Source organism: Sesamum indicum, linkage group LG12 (assembly GCF_026168435.1).
Source record: "Sesamum indicum cultivar Baizhima isolate 11 linkage group LG12, ASM2616843v1, whole genome shotgun sequence".
Classification (NCBI taxonomy): Eukaryota; Viridiplantae; Streptophyta; class Magnoliopsida; order Lamiales; family Pedaliaceae; genus Sesamum; species Sesamum indicum.
This window is the reverse complement of record NC_142668.1, coordinates 13358865-13382508: the sequence shown is the minus strand read 5'-3', so window position 1 is coordinate 13382508 and position 23644 is coordinate 13358865. Positions and strand designations below refer to the sequence as shown.

Sequence of the window (23644 nt, the reverse complement as noted above, 5' to 3'; positions counted from 1 at the left end):
TAATTTCAATCAAATTAAATTCGATTCGAATTAGAATTTATGTTTTCTAAACATTTTAAACTTAAGAGGGATATTTTTTATAATAAGCCTGTCCTTAAGGAGTTTCTTGCAATGTCGCCCAATAACTGTTGTGAGTAATTCATGAATTGGGCCTAACCGAGCCCAAAAGCCAAAACGGGTCACGAGATTTTCTTTTCTTTTTCTTGTTAATTGTATCATTTTTCGGTATAATTTTTACCTGTTTGATTTCCTTTGCGTAATACCGAACTGCGATGATCACGTGTATCATCTTCAGAACGGCAAGTGTTTCAGAATCCTCATGCTGTCAACGTCAATGCGTATATTTATCTCCTTTATTTTTATATTTCAAGACTCCAATGTTGCTTATGCTTTCAACTCCCTTATTGGAGGAAGACAAATCCAAGAATAAAGTACTTTGTTTTTCCAATTACAATGATTAGTGATAAACCCTGATTTTGATTCAAAAAGCCCATTTCTTATTTGGGTTTATCCTCAATTATCTCATGGCGCGCTCAATCTTCCCTTTTCTGTTGCTCTTTTTAGTTGCCTTTTCTTCTTCTTGTGTTCATTCTCATGAAGTAGGGTATATGGCAGCGGAAGTATCAAACAAGGGTCTTCAATTTCTCAAGGATTTGTTGATAGAAAAGGCGGAGTCTTCATTAGTTCCGCTTGAGCTGCCCAAGATTGAGAAGTATGTGAAAATCCCGTTTGTGGGTAGAGTTCAAATGGTTCTTTCCAATATTACTATTGAAAGAGTTCATGTAACTTTATCTACTCTAAAAACTGGAGATAGCGGGATAGTTATAGATGTATCTGGTGCCACTGCGAATTTAAGTATGAATTGGGAGTATTCGTACAGTACTTGGTTACTTCCAATCACGGTCTCTGATAAGGGAAGTGCCACTGTTGAGGTATGTTGTTAACTTATTATGGATTTTGTTACATGTGTAGATGATTGTGGCTTTTAGTCTTTCGTGTTGTGCACTGGTAGCAAGAATTGTACGGCAGCTGGATAGGCTGGCTATTCCATTTTCTAATGGTAATAAGCAGCAATTTCACCATGCATATGGAGAAGATAAGTGGGTCAGATTTCAATATAGTCTGTATATTGACTTGGAGAGGCTAGTAATCCGCACATGAATCAAAATCACGAAATGTTCGATTTCAGCAGACTGTTAGTCTGGAAAGACATACGATTGTTAGAATCTAATATAACACGGCATGGTCGAAGACGAAGAGAAGGAATACACTAAAACTGCCATATCCCTACATGTGATCGCTAGCTAGTCCTAGTCATGAGATCACTTATCAGTGAACTAGAATTGCCCGTATTTTTTATAACATTACGATTTGAAGGCTGAGGTCACTGAAAGGGATGAGGATCCCTAAGGAAAATCTTATGTCGTAGCCGTGAAATTTGTGAACTTTGGTTCACTTCCCAACACTTATGCAAGACTTTGAAGTTGCCAATATAGGTCAATGGATGGCCTACATGTTCAAAAGATTAAGAAAATTTTCTGCAACTTTGCAAATATACTATATTACTAATCATAATCTATTTATCTACGTTCTCTTTTCACTCAAAATTTTGGCATATTTTATGCTACAAGAAGGTGTTCTGAGATTAGGGGAAGGTCATTGTTTTATTGACAAAAACTTTGGTAAAGCAGTAATTGATATTCACGCGACTCTGGGAAAATTATCATTGGACGGGAAACTGTCTGGGTCATGCCTTTGATCCTCTTAGTGTTCATGTAACGACTCTCTTAGAGACTTAGCTCAGTTATTTGCTTCATATGACCATTTTTTCTGCAAGTGAGTTCACCAGCTAATCCATGCACTCTCGACCCGAAGCCTTAATCATTACAGTGGTTAAAAAAAATGTAAAAATGAAGTAATCATCTCCCAGTTGATTTATGCAATAACAGGAATTAACAATTTTTAATTCTTCTAAGGTTGAAGGATTGGAGGTTGGCCTTACCCTCAGTTTGACTACTCTTCAAGGATCTCTAAAGCTGTCTCTTTTGGAATGTGGATGTTACGTGAACGATATATATATAAAGTTGGATGGTGGAGCATCATGGCTTTACCAAGGGTATCGTACGTAGTGTTTTTTACTGTTTATACGAACTATAGATGTGCTTTTTTTATGTCCATCAAATATAGAGGTTATCTATAAAACTCTCCCTTTTCCCTTGCTTTCTGGTTATGCAAATCTTGACATTATTTTAACTTGTGTCTTATGGTACCAAATTTGCCCAAAATCAATTGCTTCTTTTATGTTTTCCAGATTGGTGGATGCTTTTGAGAGCAAAATTAGTTCTGCTGTTGAGGATGCTGTTTCGAAGAAAATAAAGGAATCAATTGTAGGGCTTGACTCTATGCTGCAATCTCTTCCCAAGGAAGTACCTGTAACTAATATCGCTGCATTAAATGTTACATTTGTTGATGACCCAGAGCTGACTGAGTCATCCCTTGACCTTGAAGTAAATGGGTTGTTCTCTTCCAAGGATGCAGTTGTGCTTTCCAGCCACTACCACAGATCAATACGAGATTCACTTTCCTGCAAGGAAGCAGATAAGATGGTCAAAATCTCGTTGCATGAAGATGTTCTCAAGTCTGCATCATATGTTTACTTTAATGTAAGTTCTTAACTTCTGTAGTAAGAGATGGGACAATAGTCTTGCTTCAGTTGCTGGATATGGATCCACTGGGATCCATACTGTTAGTCAGTATCAACTTCTGATATCTTGGCAGCCTGGTCAAGGGAATTGTTTGACGGTTTAGCATTTGCTTCACTTAAACTGCATACCAGGATTGCCACATCTTATAGCTAACATTTGGTTTTTCTATCAGGCAAGCAAGATGCAGTGGATTGTTGATAAACTGCCAGACCAGTCCCTCTTGAACACAGCTGGATGGAGGTTCATCATTCCGAAGTTGTATAAGATGTACCCAAATCATGACATGAATTTGAATGTTTCTGTATCTTCACCACCAACCATAGAAGTTGAAAATCAGCAGATTACGGCAACAATTCTTTTAGATGTGGTCATTGATGTTTTGGATGTGGAGGAAGTAATACCAGTTTTATCCTTTTCCATGGTAAGCTTAGTGAAGCTACTCTGTGTTTACATTATCAGGATATCAGTCAAATGCATCTCTTATATGCACTTAGCATTTGGAGTCTACCTGGCTGCAGTCATTACTTCATCCTGATAATTTACTCTGAAACTGGGATAAGTAATAATGTTAGGTGCCTTTGCATTTTCCGCTGTGCAGTTGTTGAATTTAAATTGTGTTATAACTTGATCCTTGTTGGAATAGCACCTCTTACAACTTGTTTTATTTAAGTGGATCCTTTACAAATTTTCTTAAAGAATAAATGTTGAAGAAATGAAAAATCACCTTTTTTGGCATTTGCTAAACTTGTCTAGATGTAAACTAAGAAGCCCTTTTTGATGCAAAAATTGACTTCTGTCAGATGATAAGCATAAATATACTTTTATCAACAAGTCAACAGCTTGCCTGTTTTATCAGTTGAAACTTTTTAAATTCTTCTAGCAATTGTTCTATATCCATTACATAACAAACCGGTTTGCTGCAAGTGATATGGGCATCTTTTATTTTGAGTTCCCTTGCTTTGTTTTCGTATCTGTATAGTGAGAGGATGATATAAACAAGTGTGCTTGCTTCAGGGGATTGGTACTTCCACGTCGGCTGAAATTTCAAGGAATGCTCTCACTGGTAGTGTAAAGTTAAATGACTTCACTTTGTCTCTTAATTGGAGCAAAGTTGGTGACTTGCACATGCGTCTGATCCAGGTATCTGTTCAAATCTTTCAAATTTTTTGGGGTTGCTCAAGTATGTATTAGTCCGTGTTTCTATGAACTAGAAAGCATCAAAGCATGTCTATGAACTTTAGCTATAAGAAGTATCATCGTTCAGTAATATAAATAGGCCCAGTTATATCCTTAAAAGAGACAGTTGTTAAGGTGCCAGCTAGGATAATACAGATGGATACTCTTAAGATGATAATAGATTCACACCTGATCAATAGAGAACACCCTGACCCAGAGTTAGGGAATAGGGATCACTGAAGAAAGTTGGTGGGTTTTTCCTTCATTTTTCCCACTTCCAATGCCATATTTTCTTTTAAATTTTCTTCTTTCACTCACAGATGTACAAAAATCCATTTTATGTGTCAGTACATGCAAATATTGTTCTCTTCTTATGTCGATTAAGAACCGGCTATGTTTGCAGACATTAGCATCCACGGTGCTGAAGACTGTGATCTTGCCATATATAAATTTAAAACTCAGTGAAGGATTTCAGTTACCCGTTTTCCATGGTTACAAGCTTCAAGATGCCCGAATCCTCTGCACAGACTCCTGGATTGTGATATGCAGTGACGTGACATCCATCTGATAGTCCTGTCTCATTTAGTTGCTGCAGCATAACCAAAAATGGGTATCTTTTGCAAGAGAAAAAGGTGTTCTGTCCATGAGAGTGCCTTCCCCACTACGAATTCGAGATGTCTACAGCATCACCTGTGGGGAGTTGGTTATGAGTTGTGATCCTATCCCTTTGTCCTGCACGTAACGTATTCAAAATGGATGCGCTGTTACTACATCTCTAGCATGCGCAGTAGTTGATCTTGCAAGCGTATACGTGTTGTATCTACTTGTATTTGTAAAATAAAAGCATTTGTATGTAAGGTGCGGGTTCTGATGTATACAAGGAAAGCAATCATTGATCTGTAAGATCCACATACGTTCGCTCTCTTCTCCTCGCTTCACCCAACTTCTCTTCTTGTCTTGTGTTTGCATTACTGCACTACTCAACTGGACATGCTCTGTTACCAGAAACACGATTTTCAGTTTGAGGACATCCAAATTACTTACATACGTTTCCCTTTGCATATAATCAATTACATTAAATCATTACTCCTATCTATTTAATTTAAATTATTTATTAAAAACGATGTAAAATGATAAATCAAATACTAATACGCTCTTCAATTTGTTTTTTGTAAAAGCAATTTTGAAACGGTCATTAGTCAATTGCATGTCGTCACACCAATATCATTTTGGGGCTAGTGCCCTTCCCCTCCTCCTCAGGGGTTGCAATGGGATCCCATCTCTAAATTTGAAATTCAAATTGGACCTGTTAGATTTCTTTTTTCATTCAAATAAATTTCGAAATATGTAAATATGTTTTTTAAAACTATATTTCAAAGTTTGTGACAATAATATAAGTGTTTACGAACTTAATTTGTGCATGATTTTAGTTCATCTCCGGCTGATACTTAATTTCATCTAGCTTATTAATTTATGATCTATTTACATAAATTATATTTATTTTTTTAAAAATACACATTATCGGGAATAGTTTATATAATTATACAAAAATTATGAATATTTTATGTAGACATGAGACAGATATGGGGGGAGTAAATATATTAAATTGAAAACTGAATCTAGCATCCCTAATGTTTGTTTTATTTAATAAATATTAATCTGTTAGTCAAAATTCACCGAATTTGCTGATATTAACAAAGATTTTAAAAAAAAAATCTATTTTAATCCTCGGTTAACTTATTTCAGGTCAAATAATTCTTTTTTATGCCCAAAGCACCATAATATGTCTTCACGTGTTAATACATGTGAGGAGGTGTATCTTCACTGTTATAATGGTAGTTTAGTTCGAAAAATATTGTTTGACCTGCAATAAATCAGTAATAAGTCAAATTGGGGTTAACAATAGATTTTTTTCAAACTTTTTGTTGATATCAATAAATTCAGTGAATTTTAACTAACGAAGGAATTTATTTATTAGACTGAAGCAAACTTAAGAGTATTAAATATAATTTTTCAAATTACAAAAAAATTCCATGTAATTATACAAAAATTTAGAGAATGAAAGTGTAAATGAATTGAAGAGATGGAGGGCAAATGTGTGAAAGAACAAGAGTAGCAGGGTGGAGGAGCGTGCAACCCTCGTGACAGCTACCGCACACACTATACCAAAAGAGAAGAAAAATGAAAATAGTGTATTCGCAACAAATGATCATATATATAATAGAGTCTGTCTCTCATTCTCTCTCTCTCCCCCCTTTGCTGCCCTGCTCAAGTTTTTGGCTCACCACCCCCTACCCTCACTCACTCACTCTCTCTCTCTCTCTCACATACGATTTACTCACTCTCCAACTCAAAGCTCAATACAATTACCCGCCAAAAAGGTTTTTATTTTTAAGTTTTTTTCTTTTTAACGATTCCTAATTTCATTTCCCCCCCTCTCTATTCTCCCCTCTCTCCCGCCCCCCTTAGGGTTTGTTTTCTTTCTCCCCTTATCCCTCTCTCTCATGGCTGCTTCGCGCTTCTCTCCGCTCTGCAGGTCTGTGCGGTTTCCTGTCTCGATACGGTGCCGTCCATGCGGCTTTCCAGGTAGTTGTTCCTTTTCTTTTGTTTTTGTTGGATGGAATCAGCGGTTGAGTCGTTCGAGGCGAGATCGGAGGTTGTCGGTGAGAAGAGGCCGGCGGAGGAGGATGGGGATGTGGTGAGGGAGGCCTCGCCGCATAAGAGATTTAGGGGAGGGAAGCGGAGTTTGGTTGGGGATGTGAAGAAGGTGGCGGAGATGGTCTTGGTTTTGGCTGCGATGGGGAAAATGAGGGGAGGAAAGGGCCCCACTGATGCTGAGAAGGAATTGATGGCAGAGGCGCGGAACAGGTTGGCTAAGGTTTGCGAGGGTTTTGCACCCAAGGACGTCTTCCCCAGGGATGCTTTTGGGGGTGTAATTGAGGATTTGGGCCTTAATAAATTGAAAGAGCAGAGGCTAGGGTTTCGGCCGCCCAAAATGTCTATCGCTGAGAAGTTGTTGGTTTCCAAAAGAAAGGTTTGCCTATTCAGTTTAGAGATTTGGTTGCTTCTTTAATTCTTGCTTTTAGTTGTAATCTGGGAATCAACTCTCTGTTATGACTGATGAAAATAGAGTTTAGAATATTTTTATATGATTTTCAGTCACGAGGATGCATTATGGAACGTGGATGTGGAGTTCTGTATGAGCTGTTGGTTGGAGGGAATATGCAATTCATGAGCATTCTTCATTTATCTCTGATGATACATGCTTGATTACATTCTGTAATTTTATGGTGATAGTCTTGCAACGTCCGATTTAATTTGTTATTTAATGTGCCGATGTCAAGAAATTATTTATTGTTCTGTAGTTCAGTATTGGCATTGCATTCTTAATGAAAAGTCTGAGATAACTATTCTCATACCAATGTAGTAAAAGTATTTGGCCCCTATTCAAGAAAATGTGATGCATAAAAAATCTGAATCATGAATGGAACCATATGGTTTCTAGACAAATTATTATGGTTTGTCCCTCTTCCCGCTACAGTAATAAAAGTAAATTTCTTGCCTCCCCACTCTGTGCTAGGTTATCAAATGTGTTCTGTTCAGCTTAAAAAATGCATCATGTAATTCTATCAATTTTGCTAGGCATGCGGTTTGATGGTTATCACTTGTCACTTTCTTTCTTCCTTCAAGTTTAGGCTGATTCATGCTCATTTAACCTCCCTGTTTTATAATTGAAGTTCTATTTAATATCAAAATGTGTAGAAAGGAGAAGCTTCCATTTTGAATTTAGAGTTGTTGGTTAATTTCTTTGAGAAAATTTTCAAGATGAAATATATATCTCTAGAAATTGATGATAACTATTCTAGATGTGATCAAATAAGCTTAGTAGATTTAGTTGGCTTCAAGTTACATCGGAACAGTAGTATGTGAAAAACAATATAAGTGCGTGATGGTTTTGTAAAGAATGGACCTAACCTGATCTGTTGGCTCCAAGATAAGATACCGTTTTGAATGCAAGGATTTGAATTTTAAATCGTGTAATCGAGTTAGATGTTGTGTATTAGATTTTTCACTAGATTAAATGTTCTGATCTTCTCTTAGATAGGGCTAAATTGGATGCTATATCTCACATATGATATGAGAAAGTGAGCTAGAGTATGCCAAATTAAATAGCAATTGTAAAGTGAGATTTGACCAAAGATTATTAATTTGAGAAATGTGTTGAACATGGTTAATAAAAGTTCAAGAAGGGCCTGATTGCTTCATAAACGAAGGCTGCAGGTCAAATATGTATGGATAGGTTTTCCATGTTTCTCAAAGAGGGAAACTGTCAAACTCTATTTTACCTCTGGTTATCTGAATCTGAATCTGAGTGATTCACATGGATATCTGACCGAAAAATCAAAACAATATCATGAAGACAACACAAAATGTCAAAAGCCAGCATTTAAGAAGCCTTGTTTGTCTTCAATTTCATTTTCATTTTGTCATTTCAAGCGCTTTTCCATTTTTGCATTGATTATCTTGTAAATGAAATTGAGTCAAAATGTTGAATTTGTGAGATTGAAAATGATATTTTAGTGTAAGGATAATAGTTAATGGGTTCCGTTATTTTATTTATGTCTCATCAGTTAAGTTATGTTGGATTTAGATATTTTTGTTTTATTTATGTTGAGGCCTAGAAGTAGAAATTATTGGTCTTTTAGCTAGTGGATTTCTTGAAATTAATGGAGTATTATGTCAAATATTAATGATGTGGATCCTATTTTCACTAGATAGATGTTTACGCTTGAGATGGATGGTTATAGGTAAGACAATAAAATATGTCGTATTTTCATTGAGAATGGGTAAAGCGAATACGTGTCCGGTGTTTTAAATAGTAGAAACTGGAAATAATAAAAATGAAGTTAAGCAGACAAAACAAATTTTATGCTGAAGTATGTAGCAAATCTCTTTATGCTATGCACATTGTTGAATGCGCACACTTCATCTAAAGGCTAAGTTGTCACCTGTTGTTTAGCCTCGTTCTGATACCACTTCAAATGAACACCGTATCTCAAAACTTAAGTACTCATAAAGGAGAATCATTTAATATTTAATATTCTGTTAAAAACTAGCTCTCACACAATATTTTCCGTAATTAACTTGCACGCTTTGACACTAGGTGTGGAATCTTTGATGGATTTTTCTAGGTTTGACATTTGTATCATAATACGCTAATTGCGCTTGTTGGTCAATTCATTCGATCTTTTGTATGCTTCTAATTGGTTGGTCACCCTCCCCCCCCTCCGCACACACACACACACACCAGCTTTACTCTTGCATAATTCATCTGCATTTATTTATACATAGAATTTCATTTTGTTCTTTGCATTTAATTATAATGCGATATTGGTGTTTGCTGGTGTTACTTCTAATTCATCTGTAACTTCTGCTTTATTCTGGCGATTGTTTTACTCTCCTCTGTTTTCAGATGGAAAAGGCAGAAGCTTTTTCTCTACCATCTACACCACACTCATCTCGTCTGCAGGCAAACTCTGGTGCAGCTGTTGAGAGTCACAGTGCATCACATCCTGTTCGAGTGTCTCAGCCAGATAAATCAAGTCACATGTCAATATCTTCAGGGAGCTTCCAGTCTACTACACCTTTAGGCCATAGTACTACAGCAAATTCTACATCTTTGTCATATCAGCTTCCTACAAGTGAGATAAGACCAATAGTTTCCAGTGCATTGCCTTCTAGTCATTCAAGTTCAGCGGCATTGCCAAGAGTTAACAGGCCGCACCTTAGATCAGATGGAAGAGCTAATGGTTCTTCACAACCTTCACAAATCCAGGGTAACACGAATCCTTTCTTTTCATTTGTAGGAAGATTTGCTTCCTTAATCAAACCATGAAGACTTTGACTGCAAGATCTATGCTAAAAATGTTTCATGTAAGGGAAGAACTTAGGTTTGTGTAGATGGATATTCTTTGGGCTGAGGCTGTTGTTCTGCTAACATAAATATTTGTCTTTTAGGGACTACTAACAATTTCTTTATAAATGGAAATTACACAATTAACTGCTGATATTCATTTCATAGGAACTTGATAAGATAAATTTATCTTCTTGGGAACTACTTCCTGATGCAGCCTTCCCTTGGGAAATTGCTCATACTATGTTATCACCATCTTATTCTTCTTCTTATTTTTCATTTGATATTCAACCTTTTGTAACTTGCATTTTGCAGCCACTTACTCTGCTAACTCAACTGCGCGGGCTCCAACTTGGTCAGTGCAACCCCCTTCTGCCTTATCATCCAAAACTGGATCAGATAATAAGGTCCCTGTGAATATGTCCTTTAAGCTTGAGGGAGCTGCTGGTGTCAAATCTGGATTGGCCCCTCAAACAGCATCAAGGACACTTGATTCTCAGACAACAGGACCCGCTTCACAAGGCACTAATCGTGTTCAACTTTCACCTGTGGCAAATACCCATGCTGAAATTGGTAAAATTGTCCAGAAATTATTACAACCACGGGCGTCTGAGCGTCCTACTTGGAATCCACCTTCTAGGGAGTATATGAATAAGGCTCTGACCTGTCAAATGTGCATGTCTACAGTGACAGAGATAGATAGCATACTCATTTGTGATGCTTGTGAAAAGGGGTATCACTTGAAATGCCTCCCATCAACTAACCAAAAGGGAGTTCCAAGAGGGGAGTGGCATTGTGGAAAGTGCTTGTCTTTAAGCAATGGTAAACCTTTGCCTCCTAAATACGGTCGTGTCATGAGAAATATCAATACCCCAAAAGTGTCTTCCAATTTAGTATCTGGCACGTCCACTTCAAGTAAAATAATTGGTGGTTCAGATGATAAGGTTGGCCAGCCGAAGGTAATAGTTAATGGGAACATTACATTGGAAAACACTCCTACTGGAGTTGCAGGCAATAATCAAAGCCATGTCAAATCTGGGTCAGAGAGAAAAGAGGTTAGAGGGATGCAGGAGAATGATAATGTCTCGAATAGGGGTAAGATGGATGATAAAGTATCTTCTGGAACTTGCCCAAATAATTTGGTGAAAACCTCCAGTTCTGCTAGTGTTTCACCTCTAAACTCATTGGTGGGGAAAACCACCGTTGAGGACGTGGCTGAACTAAAACCAAATTCTTCAGTAGAGTTATCGATAGTTCCCAGTTCAACTGATAAATCCCAGGCAATTGCCAATGCTGTAGAGGCAAGTTCATTAGGGCGATCTCTGGAAAATAACTTTCTGATGAGGGATCCAAAAGAATCTCAGGGCGATGAGTCTTCGAACAATACAAATCGGAAGGAGCAAGCAGTTGTACGTGATAATCCTTCTGGAGTTGCTGCAAGTGCTGCGGCTTTGAACCAGGATAGGTCCTCGGCAGATGGTTTACATACTGTCAACTGGGTTGGTGACCCGGTTCAAGTTTTGGATGAAAAAGTCTATTACATATCTTGCTGCATCAATGGACATCTGTACAAAACGTTGGATCACGTTCTTATTCGCTTGAATGGCAGACTTGTACCTTCAAAGCTACAGGTAAGAATCTAATTACATGTGTTTTGGTAGATGAGAGAAGTTGCATTGTGTTTCTGACTACATTTCTGGAAATCTTTTGCTTGGTTTGAGCATTCACAATGGTTGCATTCTTTTTTACCTGCACTTGACCTTGCTTTACAAATTACAATTCCTGGAGCAGACCTGGATGTTTTATACTTTGCTTCTGGAGTTGTTGATTTTCTGATCTCTGATGGGAACCAGTAGGATAGCTCACTGTACTTTGGTGGTCTGCATTATGAATATCTCTTCATTGCAGGGTATGTGGGAGGATAGAAATACTACAACAAAGTGGGTAACAGTGAATCAGTGTTACTTTCCTGGTGATTTGCCTGAGGCTGTTGGCCGCCCATGTGGCCTGGAAGACAGTGAGGTGAAGTTTAATTTAGTTTGACTATGCTTGTTGGAGTGTGTTGTTCTATGAACTTCAAATTCATGAAATGGTCCAGGCATCATTTACCAAAAAGAGTGCATGGGTTCCGGGGTCACTGGATACTTTTGTTCGCACTAAGACTTATGATAGAGTGGACATACTTATTGAGAGTTTGTACGCATTTCTTTCTTGTTAATTTGCAGGTCTATGAGTCTACTCGTGGTAGAGCATTGATGGCTGGCTTAATAGAAGGCCCTTGTCAAGTCCTTCCTCCAAGAAGATTTGCTGAAGAAAGTGAAAGGAGAACTTCTTCAAGTAAACAACCGAATGATCATTTGCCGCTTTATCTGTGCAAGTGAGTTCATTGATTTAAGCAATCCTTACTCCTGAGCTACATTTCTTCCACACTTTGTCCATGTGCTGCTTTATATTCTGGTGATTTTTATAACAATGTCATTTGGTTTTTCCTAGTGGATTTCTTGATTATTATAGGGTCAAACGCTATTTTGCGTTGCTGTAATTATTGCAATATAGTTATTCTTCAAAGTATGATGCCTAATGACTATGTTTCACTATATAATAAACCTATATGCATGCCTCATTGCTACCTATGCTCTTCACATCCCACCCTCCATACAGCAGTGGGGAACACCTAGTTAATCTTTTTGGACATGATAGTGACACCTTTTACTTATATCATGATATTGTCTGATCTAACGCATTGTCACGGCTGTGTGTGTTATCATGGTGCTTAAATATATTTCAAATTTGTGTGAGGAAAATGGAATATGAAGAGCCAAAATTGATAGTTCAGATCAGCAATTACTTGCAGTATTTAATAATTCAGAATTTTGTCTCTCTATTCATTTTTGTATTTCTTTTGGCAGATGGATTTATGATGAAGCAAAAGGGCTGTTCCGGGATATTTCCTGTTAAGCATGCTGTAGGCATATTAGGTAAGAAATTATATGTACTGCCCTTGTTTGTGCACATGTTATCAGGTGTAGATATATTTATATCAATTTGGTCATAAATGTTGTACTGCATCTGAATATTCTTTTCTGGTTAGTTGATGGCTTTCACATTTTCATCACTCTTGCGGATGGTCTAGAATAATCTGTTAACGCTGCATATTTGCAATATCATCTTATTTTCATTTATGACCCCTGCTAAATGTAGAAAAGGATTGCTCAAACATTCGGAGTATAATGTACATATGGGGCATACAGCATGACATCTATTTGATTGCAAGTTTTGTTGCACCCACACCCAAACCTACACAAAGTTAGATTATAGGTTAACAGTTCGTCAAAAAGAGTGATTTTCTCAAGTATTTACGTTTCATGTTTAACCTTCAATATCAAGATTGGTTATCTAAGTGTAACAGGAGGAATTGTTTGTAACAGGTAGCTTGTTGATGTGGCCGTTACCAGTGAAGCAGGATGCTCAGATTCAGTTTTGTGTAAAATATGTAGCTCTAGTTGTAGTCTGTATCATCTCATTGATAGGTGGATTTAGATGGAGCTCTTTCTGGACACACCTCTTATGGTGCTCATTCAAGAACTACAATTACGTTACATGATTGTTAATGTAAATGAGATTAGTATTTTTCTTTGTTTTTAATCATTCAAATTATTACACATTTGACGCAAAGTTGACTTTCACATCAATTCGCGTCAGGAAATGAAACTGAAAATCCACTTCACAGGCTTCGCTCTTTGCATATCTGAGTCTTTTAAGTGGTTGGTGTTGGACTCATAATTCGTGATTGGAGGCCTGGCGGCCCAATTCAAACTCTTAAGTTTTTCTCGTCTGCCAATTCATTTAATTTACCTTTCTTCTCGGAACATATTAGTATTTATGTCCAACAAACAAAGATTTAGTAGAGAAACAAGTGGGACTAAGGTAGTTCGTTTTTCTGTAGACCCAATTGCTGAAGACGACGACTTGGTAGAGAAACATCCATTTTGCTGAATTGAGTTTCTTGTGCAATTGAGAAGGGTTCGGCATTCCCTATGCTAATAGCATGTCGGCTCTCTTTCTTGTCATTACGGAGAAATTGAGCAGAATAATATGTAAGCTTCAGAAGCTAATAATGATAACCAAACGAAGGAGGGGGGGGGGGGGGGTGGCATGTGCATTCATAATTCCAGCAAACACACAATGCTTTGTGAGTCATCTATCCATAAGAGCCGCACTCATAATTCTCCAGGACCAGCAGTTTAAATTCGACACATTACACACTACCCACAGACAAAGAGTTTTAAGAGTACCCATTTGTAACTTGTGGTGCACATAAACAGTAATGATATGGCAATGGCATCCCGATGAGATGACATCATGCAAAAAGCATAATTTCCATGCATGTGTCTAGTAGGTAGATACATCTTTTCCAATATGTTTGAGCTCGCCTCCAACTTCATTGGGCTATTCATACCACCCTTTCTATTATTAGAAAGTGTGCCTCTCCTTTTGTGAACAGTAATGGGGTTGTGTCATTAAACTGTCGGGTGCTCCACAAATTTGGAGGGGAGTGGGATAGGAACAGTATCATTCTAGTTTTACAACTTGTCGTACATACCAACAGCAAATTCGTGGATCCAGTACTGGCTATTGTGGTTAATGTATATATGTTTTGGAGTGAAGAGGTATATATATTTTCACCTATTCAAGTCTCTCTATAAACATGCATAGATGGGAGGTTTTATGGGAAGATGAAGAACAGTAAGAGTGTTAGGGTGAGTTTGAGAAAGAATAATAATGTTGTATGTTTATAAGTTTGTTGGTATTCATCAGCCTTAAATTCATGTTTATGAATAGAAAAAACAAAAGTATGACGGAGTTTAACAGTAGTTGACCGAGTGTTGAGATATTGGTCCTCACTTATGAGTGTTAGCGAGTCATTATTATTATAAATATAATACAAGTTGGAATTGCAGAGTGCATTAAGTATGTAGATGTGTGTGTGGGCTCGTGATCCCTAGAGCTATAGCTATAGCTATGTGGGTTTGAAGTGATGGGTGGTACCTCAATCAACCCACACATTCTTCAACATCAAGTTAACTAACAATTAAATGATGTTGATCGTCTGCACAACCTAAAATTTTAATTTGGGAACACATGCAATAGAGTAATAGGGTTTCTTGATTGGACTGGGATTTTGCCTGATAAATCCAAAACAAAAAGGCAGAAATTAAGGGTTGAAGAATAAGAGCTAGGAAATGTGGTGTTGCTTGTATTTCCTGCTCCATAAATTACATGTGGTATTGGAAATGCATACACTCCCACTCCCATCCATCCATGGAATATATATACCTAGCTAGCTAGATCTCTAGTTGCTTCTTTCATGTATTTATGGGTTTTGTCCTCTTGTGATCATAATGCTACTTATTGAGACCATATCGACATGCTCATTGCTATTGCTGATGCTCACTAGCTACTCCCACCCACAAAAACCTCAATACCCACACAATCATTCCACACCCAACTTCATCAACAATTAATTCCTCTTTTTAGCTCTTCAACTATGAATCTATGTATGTATATACATATTTATAGCTCAATTCATTGATTTTCAAGAATTATCAACCAAGTCAATTTTGTATTCTGAATTTTGTTGCAACCCATCAACATATACACATCATGTGTGCATAAAAATGATGTTATATATTTAATTTATACTCATGATGTGTGTATATATTAAATAAAATAAAAGACGTAATCCAATCATAACAGAGGGGGTGACGCGTCGGGAAGCACGCTTCTTCCTATTCTCTGTAATTATGTATGTAGCTGGAATAGAAGTGAGGGTGCGACATATGATATAAAGGGTCGTATTCAAGGAGGAGGGGGGGAGTCGAGGCAGAGGCAGAGGCAGAGGCAGAATGATAACAGTGTACGTGAAAAATATCCTTTTGACCAACTCTGATCATATATCAACATTATTATTAGCCCAAAAGCCTGCTGCTCCTGCTCCTGTTCCTGTTCCTGTTCAACTCCCTCTTTCTAATTATTAATCCCATTAATTAATTACAAACCAATTACTAATTAATTTGCTGCAGCAGGCAAAAGGGAAAGCTGACTCAAAAATCTGATCGCTACATTCAACATACAATAATTGTGCAGGTATAGAATATTGCTGACTGACCCTGTCTCCATGCATGCATCTGTCGCTTACTCTCTCAACGAAACGACGTACATGTCCACACACACACACACACACACACACGCACACATGTTTGTGTGGGTTGTAGTATAAGAACAATAAGAGACATCTATATATATATATAGGTTGGTATAGTGGGGTGGGCTGATCAAATTATGAAGTAATTAAAAAGATTGATGAGGTGAAGGGATTATTAGGCTGTTGTTATCTTCTTTTCATTGATACAAAAGGTTATTACATAATCATACTGATTGAAATAAAATCTATTTATATTTATATATATATTTGGACGAAGTGTTTTTGAGCAATTTTCACTCAATCCAAATTTTCTAGAATTTGATTTTTTTTTCTAATTATAAAAATTCTTTATTTGGTAAGTAGGCATTAGCGATATCTGTTATAATTTTCAATTCATTTGATATATTTAAATAACATCCACGGGATAATCGCAATTTTTATCTTGTAAATTGAGGGTGGCATTTTTAATCCCATACAGATTGATTTCGCTATTTAGTTTTGCAACTTTATAATTTTAAAAATTTTAATTATTTTTTGGCGAATTTGATCGAAAATTTCAATTCGCATGCAATTTTAGTCCTGTAAATAAGTTCATGAAAGATAATAAATGCCAACTCTCTCAAGTTATAGGACCAAAAATTCCAATATAAAAATTTTACTTACCAAATCAAATTCTAAAATTTTGTACAAAAAATATTAAAGCCCACATGAGGAATTTTGTAATATTGATGCATTGTAATTTGGAGAAAAAATTAAGTTTATATTATTGATCTCATTTAAAAAGAAAATCTTAATTCACTTTCACATAATTTAAAATTTATTTATGAAATTTTAGTCTTAATTATTAAGTTAAAATATCATTGGTACAACTTAACATTATTATTAGGTAGAATACATATATATATATATATATACACTACTTTTTGTGTTGGGTCCGACAAATAAGTTGAGAAAAGGGACAAAATTCCGGGGCTTTTGGGACACTCATCACTCTCCAATGCCAATAATCATTCCTTTTTTAATTTCTTAATTATTAATTATCGTGACAAGTTATTTTTATGTATATATAATAAATAATCTTCCATATTTAAAAATATATTATAAATAAAAGTAACGTTACATGACATTAGAAAAAGAAAGAACAAATAATAATAATAATAATTTATCAATTAATTCAAATTTTAAAAATTTGAATAGATTAATTATTTTATTATAAATGATATTTTTTACTTCATAAATAATTGATATGGCGATATCATTAACCGTCGTTTGTGATTGTGAAGAAATTTCTCTTTTTATATTTATGTATATATATGTATGTATTTTTATTTCCATTACTTTCTCTCAAATTAATGCAAATATATACTTTTGATTATATATATATATAAGAATTAATTAGAAAGAAGAGGACAAAATAATGGAGAAATTGGTTACGTGTTTTTGCATGAATTAGGTGAAAATTAGAGCTTGATTTCTGGTTTAGAAGAAGATGATCATCATTATTTAATTTAGCTTTTTGTTCTTGAATTCCCCATTATAATCCTCTTTATTATTTTTTTAATAAGAAAAGGTATGAACATTAATTAATTAACAGTTCTAAATCAGACAATAATTACCTGTAAAAACTATTACAACTAACAACCCGATACATCTTTACTAGAATTAATAAAATATGTTGCTAAAAAGTGTAACACAAAGTGACCGACACCAATAGGGTATTAGATTACTTAATAATTTTAAAATAAAGACACAATTAGATTTAATTAAGAATGAGAGATGAGTAATTAGTCCCTTAATCATGCATCAAATCAATATCAAATATCGGTTTAGCCGTTGGCAGTTGAATCTTTGTTTGTTGAATTCGCATAAAGTCGGGGCGGGCCCCACCCACTTTGCTTTCTCCAAGATCTTCAAAATCCCCACATCATCATCATTCTACACCTAAGATCCGCTCAACATAAAACAATCTACGCCGTTGAGATTCAATATATTCTTTTTCCCACCAAAAAAAAAAAAAAAAATATCAAGATCACCCCAATTTTTCAATGCGCATTAGGTTAAAGGCATTCCGATTTCCACAAATGCCATTTAAAAAAACCACCTACTATTAAAAATAAATAAATTAAAATTCGACTTTCAAGGATATTTTGATCCGCGAATCCTACTTCATAAAAGGCAAAATAGATAAGTAACATAAATGTTTGGGCTCACATCAACATCTAATGTAATAAACCAAAAAATGAAGTTTGATCAATGAATTTATGGAAGTCCTATCCGAGGGGCAAAATAGATAAGTATCATAAGTATTTGGACTGACATCTACATTTAATGTAATGGGTAATAAATCAAAAAGTACATTTATTAGTAGATGTGAATTATATATGATGTTATAATTGGATGGAGATTATGAAACTAGGAGCATTTGCAACATAAATTATTGGTAAAAACAGGGTGATATGATGATATATAGTCTAAATTGAATACTACAAATATATTGAATTCATTTAATTTTGAAAATAAAGTAAGTCCCCAGTAGTGATAAATTGAAAATTAAGACAAAAGAAATATAGTAATGGGTCCGTGTTATCTACTGACAGACACATCTACATTCAGTTACCGTGTAAACTGTAATTGGTCATGTTTAGAATGCTTCTAACGGAGTACAGACATTGTTTTACACTAGTCTCCCGCCCAGTTTTGTGGGACGAGACTAATTAAATCAAATTACAACCAGACATACATATACATAATGCTCTCAAACTGATTGAATCTAGCAGCACTACGTACCACTCTTTCCCTTACTTTATCATCCTAAGTACACATAATAATCAAATCAAATCAAATCAAAACTGCAATTAAGTTATAACCCATGCATGCGCATACAGATTACACCAACTTACCATCCATATCATCATCACCATCTTGGCATGGATGGATGGATGTGCTTCATTGGTCACAACATGATCTGATTTATGGATGATGAGAATGAGGAATTGTTTAAAGAAGCAGGCAAGAGGGAGGTATGTACGTAGAGAGATTGAAAATGAAAGATGGAAATGCGGCGTGAATCTTGGGCCTCATTTCTTCAATTGCATGTGAGGCCCATTTATTTTCTTTCGTTTTTACTTTATGTAATCTTCTTTTACATTCATTTAACATTCATATCTATATCTATCCCCTCCCTCCCTATATATATAACAGTCCGTCCACCCTCTCTCTTCGTCTCACTTTCACAATCTGTACCATCCTACCTCGTAACATAGTATAAATATATACATACACATTATATATATATAATACATATATGGCTCCTGCGGGCGACAACGTTGTAGTTTCTAAAATGAAGCTGGAAAGGATGCTGAGCATGAAAGGAGGGAGAGGGGAAGCTAGCTATGTTAACAACTCTCAGGCTCAGGTTTCTCTCTCTTTGTTTCTTCTTCTTTCTCATCATTTCATTTGTGCAACTTAAGAGTGTACAATTGTTATGCAGGCTCAGCATGCTCGATCAATGCTCCATCTCCTGAGAGAAACCCTGGACGGCGTCCGTCTGCAGACCCCGCCGGACTTTCCCTTCGTGGTGGCCGACCTCGGCTGCTCCTGTGGCAGCAACACCATTTACATGGTGGACGTCATCATCCAACACATGACTAAGCGCTACGAGGCGGCGGGCTGCGACCCGCCCGAATTCTCAGCCTTCTTCTCCGATCTACCTTCAAATGACTTTAACACCCTCTTCCAGCTCCTCCCTCCCTACGGCGGAGTCAGCATGGAGGAGTGCCTGGCTTCCAACAGCCACCGCTCTTACTTCGCCGCCGGAGTTCCAGGTTCCTTTTACTATCGACTTTTCCCGGCCAAGTCCGTTGATGTGTTCTACTCCGCGTTTTCCTTGCACTGGCTGTCTCAGGTCACTCACTCTCTTCTTAACCCGAAAATGTCGTTAATTTGAAAAAGGCGTGTCTAATAGCTCCAACGCTTTTGGTAAAATTGTCAAAAAGCAATTGAAAGAAAATAGCCCCTGGTTTTCTCAAAACCACCTACTAATTTGGACATTTGTTTTCTAATAATAATATATAGTCAGTTTTAATTTCTGGGGTGGTGTACAATCCAAGCTGCATGCATGGATCAATGATTGCCCGTTTATTAAAAAATGGTTTATACCCATACCCGCATATATTAACAAGGTTATCGTCCCTGACAAGAGGATTAGGTCAAATGCAAATGCCCATATGATCAATTATTTAATTATTTGCATGATATCAAATATTAAATTTTGTTGTTGTTGGATCGGGTGGGTCGACCCGAACGGCCATCATCAGGTTCCTGATGTGGTGTTGGACAAGAGATCGACGGCATACAACAGGGGAAGAATATTTATTCACGGGGCAAGCGAGAGCACCGCAAATGCATACAAGAAACAATTCCAGAGTGATTTGGCTGGATTCCTGAGATCAAGATCCAAAGAAATGAAGAGTGGAGGGTCCATGTTCTTGGTTTGCTTAGGTCGGACTTGTTCCGACCCGACCGACCAGGGCGGGGCTGGGTTTCTCTTTGGGACCCATTTTCAGGATGCTTGGGATGATCTAGTCCAGGAGGTATGTATATATGTTCATTACAACCTAACCATCTTTGTTGAATTACTGATGAAGTTGTACTGACTTTTAACTCAATATTTGTGATATGGTGTGAAGAAGTAAAAGCAAATGTGATGATCATCTAACTCATGACACATTGTAACTAGACATGATTAGAGCTTGTCGTGCATGTTGGTTCCCAATGTTGGCCGTATCGGGCGGCAGGCGTCGTTGTTGCCCCCAAGCAAATCAATCCCACCACCAACTTGATATGATCATCACCATTTGCATCATATTGCTATCATAAAGCTGCCACTTTGATTTCACTTTATCCAAATTTTCATCAAGAAATTCAATTGGTTTAATTTTCGTCTCCTGCAGGGTCTAATCACTAGTGAAAAACGTGACAACTTCAACATCCCAATCTACGCACCGAGCCTAGAGGACTTCAAGGAGGTGGTGGAGGCCGACGGTTCATTCATCGTCAACAAGCTGGAAGTTTTCAGAGGTGGAAGCCCTCTGGTGGTGAACCACCCGGACGATGCAGCTGAGATAGGCCGCGTGCTGGCCAACAGTTGTCGTAGTGTTAGCGGTGTCCTAGTTGATGCACACATAGGTGATCAACTGAGCGACGAGCTCTTCTCGCGTGTGGCGATGCGAGCCACAAGCCGTGCCAAGGAGCTACTAGAGCAGCTTCAGTTCTTTCACATTGTTGCATCCCTTTCTTTAGCTTAGTGAACAACAATTAAAGACCCCCCTTGCAAGATTATTGATGTTTATAGAAAAGATGAAACTAAGGGGAAATTGTTTGACTATGTGTTGGTATAATTAGTACTCTTGTATTGTGGTTTAAGAACTAATGTGTGTTATTAGCGACTGTTTATATGCAAATTTTATGGATAGAATTGAGTTCGGAGTACTTAAATATATATGTTGGCTTTTTGGTGATTTCTTAACACAAATGGAAAATTTTTACTATTTCATCGAGTCAAACTAATTACAAAACAATTGCAATATACTTGTTATATCTTCTTAAACTATACACAATCAAATTCAATTTGAGTTAGAATTTCTTAAAAAGTTAGGGAAAAGACAACCTTTAAATTGTTTCATTGCAATTTTCATGACTTTCACTTTAAGGTAGATAGAATGCGATGATTGTGTCTGTAGAATTGGAACAGTAACAATGGCCTTTGCTTTTCAACCTGTCTTGACGAGAACAAGTATGTAATTGTCTCTTACCCACTTTTTCACCCTTTTTTTTTTTTAATTTTCTACTACATACATCTAATTGCCTTTTATGTTTCTTTTTTCTTTGTCCATCATTAATGTTTCTTGAATGTAGGCTTGCATGCATTTCGTTGTTAATTATGAATCTGGATCAGTTCAAACTAACTTTCCTAGCTATCTCACATTCTTGGACTTTGAACAATGTCCTGTCGGCAAAGTTCGTGTCCATTTCAATTTAGTCATATTTCATTATTAAATTAAATTGTATTTACTATGTAATTGATCAATAATTTATTTCAATTGTATATAAATTTTTACACTGTATATCAATCACATAATAATATAAATATTGAACCTGATTTAAATTAAAATTCTCCCTACATCCAAATCCACTCGAAAAGCCAAAAAGAAGGGCCGAAAATAGCAATAATCTAATCACAAGTTGTTGATAGGTTACTGTTTAACAAAGAAATTAAGCTTTCGTGTTCGCGGAGTGAATTCATGTGAATCAATAGATCATGCATTAAACGGCGTATATATGTTTATCAGCATTTCATTATTAAAGCGACTTACAAGTTACAATCTAGTAGAATACTCATTCTGTACATGCAAATAGATTAAATTTATATTATATTCAGTGCTTTGCGAATGAATGATCAGCACATTCACTTCATTTTTTAAAAAGTGACAGTCATTTGTGTAGCACCTACAAGACCAGACGGCATGAGTTAGAATCAATTAGTAGCTGTATGAGCAATAAATACCAACATAATTACAAATTGTTGCTAGCATCTGAGTTAAGCATTAACAATTAATTAATTAAACTACTGTTCTTGGCACCATGATCAGTATATAGCACTGTTAATTAGCAGGTCATGTACTGTTAAGAAGCCAATATATATACACACACACACACACATAATGAGAAGTGTAGTTAATTAATGATTTGAATTAACATGAAAATGATGACAATGCTCGCCACTTGGATTATAAGATAGTTAATTATGGGGTGCTCCAAAAACTTCCAGTTATCATCATGCTTCAACAATAATATATGTCTCCTTCAACTCCAAATTCCTTTTTCATGCAAATATTGTCACCTCAGTGAGGAATAATCCCTACAGCTATTAGTGAAGTATAACAATCCAACTTCACACTTCAATTATTGATTATTCCACAAGCATTTGATTAAATGGTGGTATGTAAATGAAGCATTTCTCTATGAAAACTTTGAGTATTCTTTGTCTCGCTGACATTGTTCTCCGGCGAATCCTGCAGCATGAATATATCAGTCACTTCCGGTGATGTAAAACTCACCTTCTTCTTCTTCCCTTTCCCGCTTCTTGTTCTGCTAAATGAGGACTGCCCATTTTCAGCTTCGTTGGCGTTCACTGATATCTCTTCTCTGAGGACTCCATCAAACGATGGATGAATTTTTCTGGAGGGCTGTTTAGGCGCATGCAATGTTTCGTCACCAGCTCCACTGACAGTGATATAATCACCAGCTGGAGAAGATATAATCCAATCCTCAAGAGTTAAAACCTTATAATTGTTCTTGTAGAGCGGTAGCTCCTGCTTTTCCTTCATCTTTCTGATTTTCATGATGGCCCGTAATAAGCTTCTTGGCTTCATCAATCTCATTAGCGATGCTCGTAGGCCGCAGCTTTCATTATCTGGGTTGTTCTTGGATGGTCTGCTGGAAGTGAAGCTACGCCGGGAAACACAGAAGTCTGATCCCATTGGTTTTAGTAGTCAAGGTATGTGCATGAAATAATAAGTTGAGGATAGGTTTATAAGTGTGAGATGTATGAGATTATAAAGGGAAACTGAATCTGGAAGGATG

At 36.5% G+C, this 23644-nt stretch overlaps 3 protein-coding genes across 3 annotated transcripts; all 3 read left to right on the top strand.

Annotated features, from left to right (window-relative positions):
- The first annotated feature begins 246 nt into the window (after positions 1-246).
- Positions 247-4790, top strand: LOC105174915 (putative BPI/LBP family protein At1g04970). Its single transcript, XM_011097169.3, has 6 exons — positions 247-932; positions 1977-2116; positions 2312-2663; positions 2878-3126; positions 3720-3845; positions 4285-4790. The coding sequence occupies exons 1-6, from the start codon at positions 525-527 to the stop codon at positions 4447-4449; spliced, it is 1440 nt and encodes a 479-aa protein (XP_011095471.1). The 5' UTR covers positions 247-524; the 3' UTR covers positions 4450-4790.
- Positions 4791-6100: 1310 nt separating this feature from the next.
- Positions 6101-13470, top strand: LOC105174914 (uncharacterized). The gene is made up of 8 exons (XM_011097168.3): positions 6101-6262; positions 6418-6915; positions 9355-9718; positions 10111-11426; positions 11704-11817; positions 12021-12172; positions 12705-12773; positions 13224-13470. Exons 2-7 carry the CDS (start codon positions 6499-6501, stop codon positions 12751-12753), a joined length of 2412 nt encoding a protein of 803 aa, XP_011095470.1. The 5' UTR covers positions 6101-6262; positions 6418-6498; the 3' UTR covers positions 12754-12773; positions 13224-13470.
- A 5716-nt stretch (positions 13471-19186) lies between these two features.
- IAMT1 (IAA carboxylmethyltransferase 1) lies at positions 19187-21500 on the top strand. The gene is made up of 4 exons (XM_011097167.3): positions 19187-19415; positions 19491-19904; positions 20317-20592; positions 20953-21500. Exons 1-4 carry the CDS (start codon positions 19305-19307, stop codon positions 21304-21306), a joined length of 1155 nt encoding a protein of 384 aa, XP_011095469.1. The 5' UTR covers positions 19187-19304; the 3' UTR covers positions 21307-21500.
- The last annotated feature ends 2144 nt before the right edge of the window (positions 21501-23644 follow it).

Bases quoted from the DNA above. Each gene is read 5' to 3' on its own strand.
- LOC105174915 (XM_011097169.3), top strand. From the start codon at position 525: ATGGCGCGCTCAATCTTCCCTTTTCTGTTGCTCTTTTTAGTTGCCTTT. The intron at 933-1,976 runs GTATGTTGTTAA...AATTCTTCTAAG, and splicing joins AGGGAAGTGCCACTGTTGAG to GTTGAAGGATTGGAGGTTGG. The intron at 3,127-3,719 runs GTAAGCTTAGTG...TGCTTGCTTCAG, and splicing joins CAGTTTTATCCTTTTCCATG to GGGATTGGTACTTCCACGTC.
- LOC105174914 (XM_011097168.3), top strand. From the start codon at position 6,499: ATGGAATCAGCGGTTGAGTCGTTCGAGGCGAGATCGGAGGTTGTCGGT. The intron at 6,916-9,354 runs GTTTGCCTATTC...CTCTGTTTTCAG, and splicing joins TGTTGGTTTCCAAAAGAAAG to ATGGAAAAGGCAGAAGCTTT. The intron at 9,719-10,110 runs GTAACACGAATC...TGCATTTTGCAG, and splicing joins ACAACCTTCACAAATCCAGG to CCACTTACTCTGCTAACTCA.
- IAMT1 (XM_011097167.3), top strand. From the start codon at position 19,305: ATGGCTCCTGCGGGCGACAACGTTGTAGTTTCTAAAATGAAGCTGGAA. The intron at 19,416-19,490 runs GTTTCTCTCTCT...ATTGTTATGCAG, and splicing joins TTAACAACTCTCAGGCTCAG to GCTCAGCATGCTCGATCAAT. The intron at 20,593-20,952 runs GTATGTATATAT...CGTCTCCTGCAG, and splicing joins GGGATGATCTAGTCCAGGAG to GGTCTAATCACTAGTGAAAA.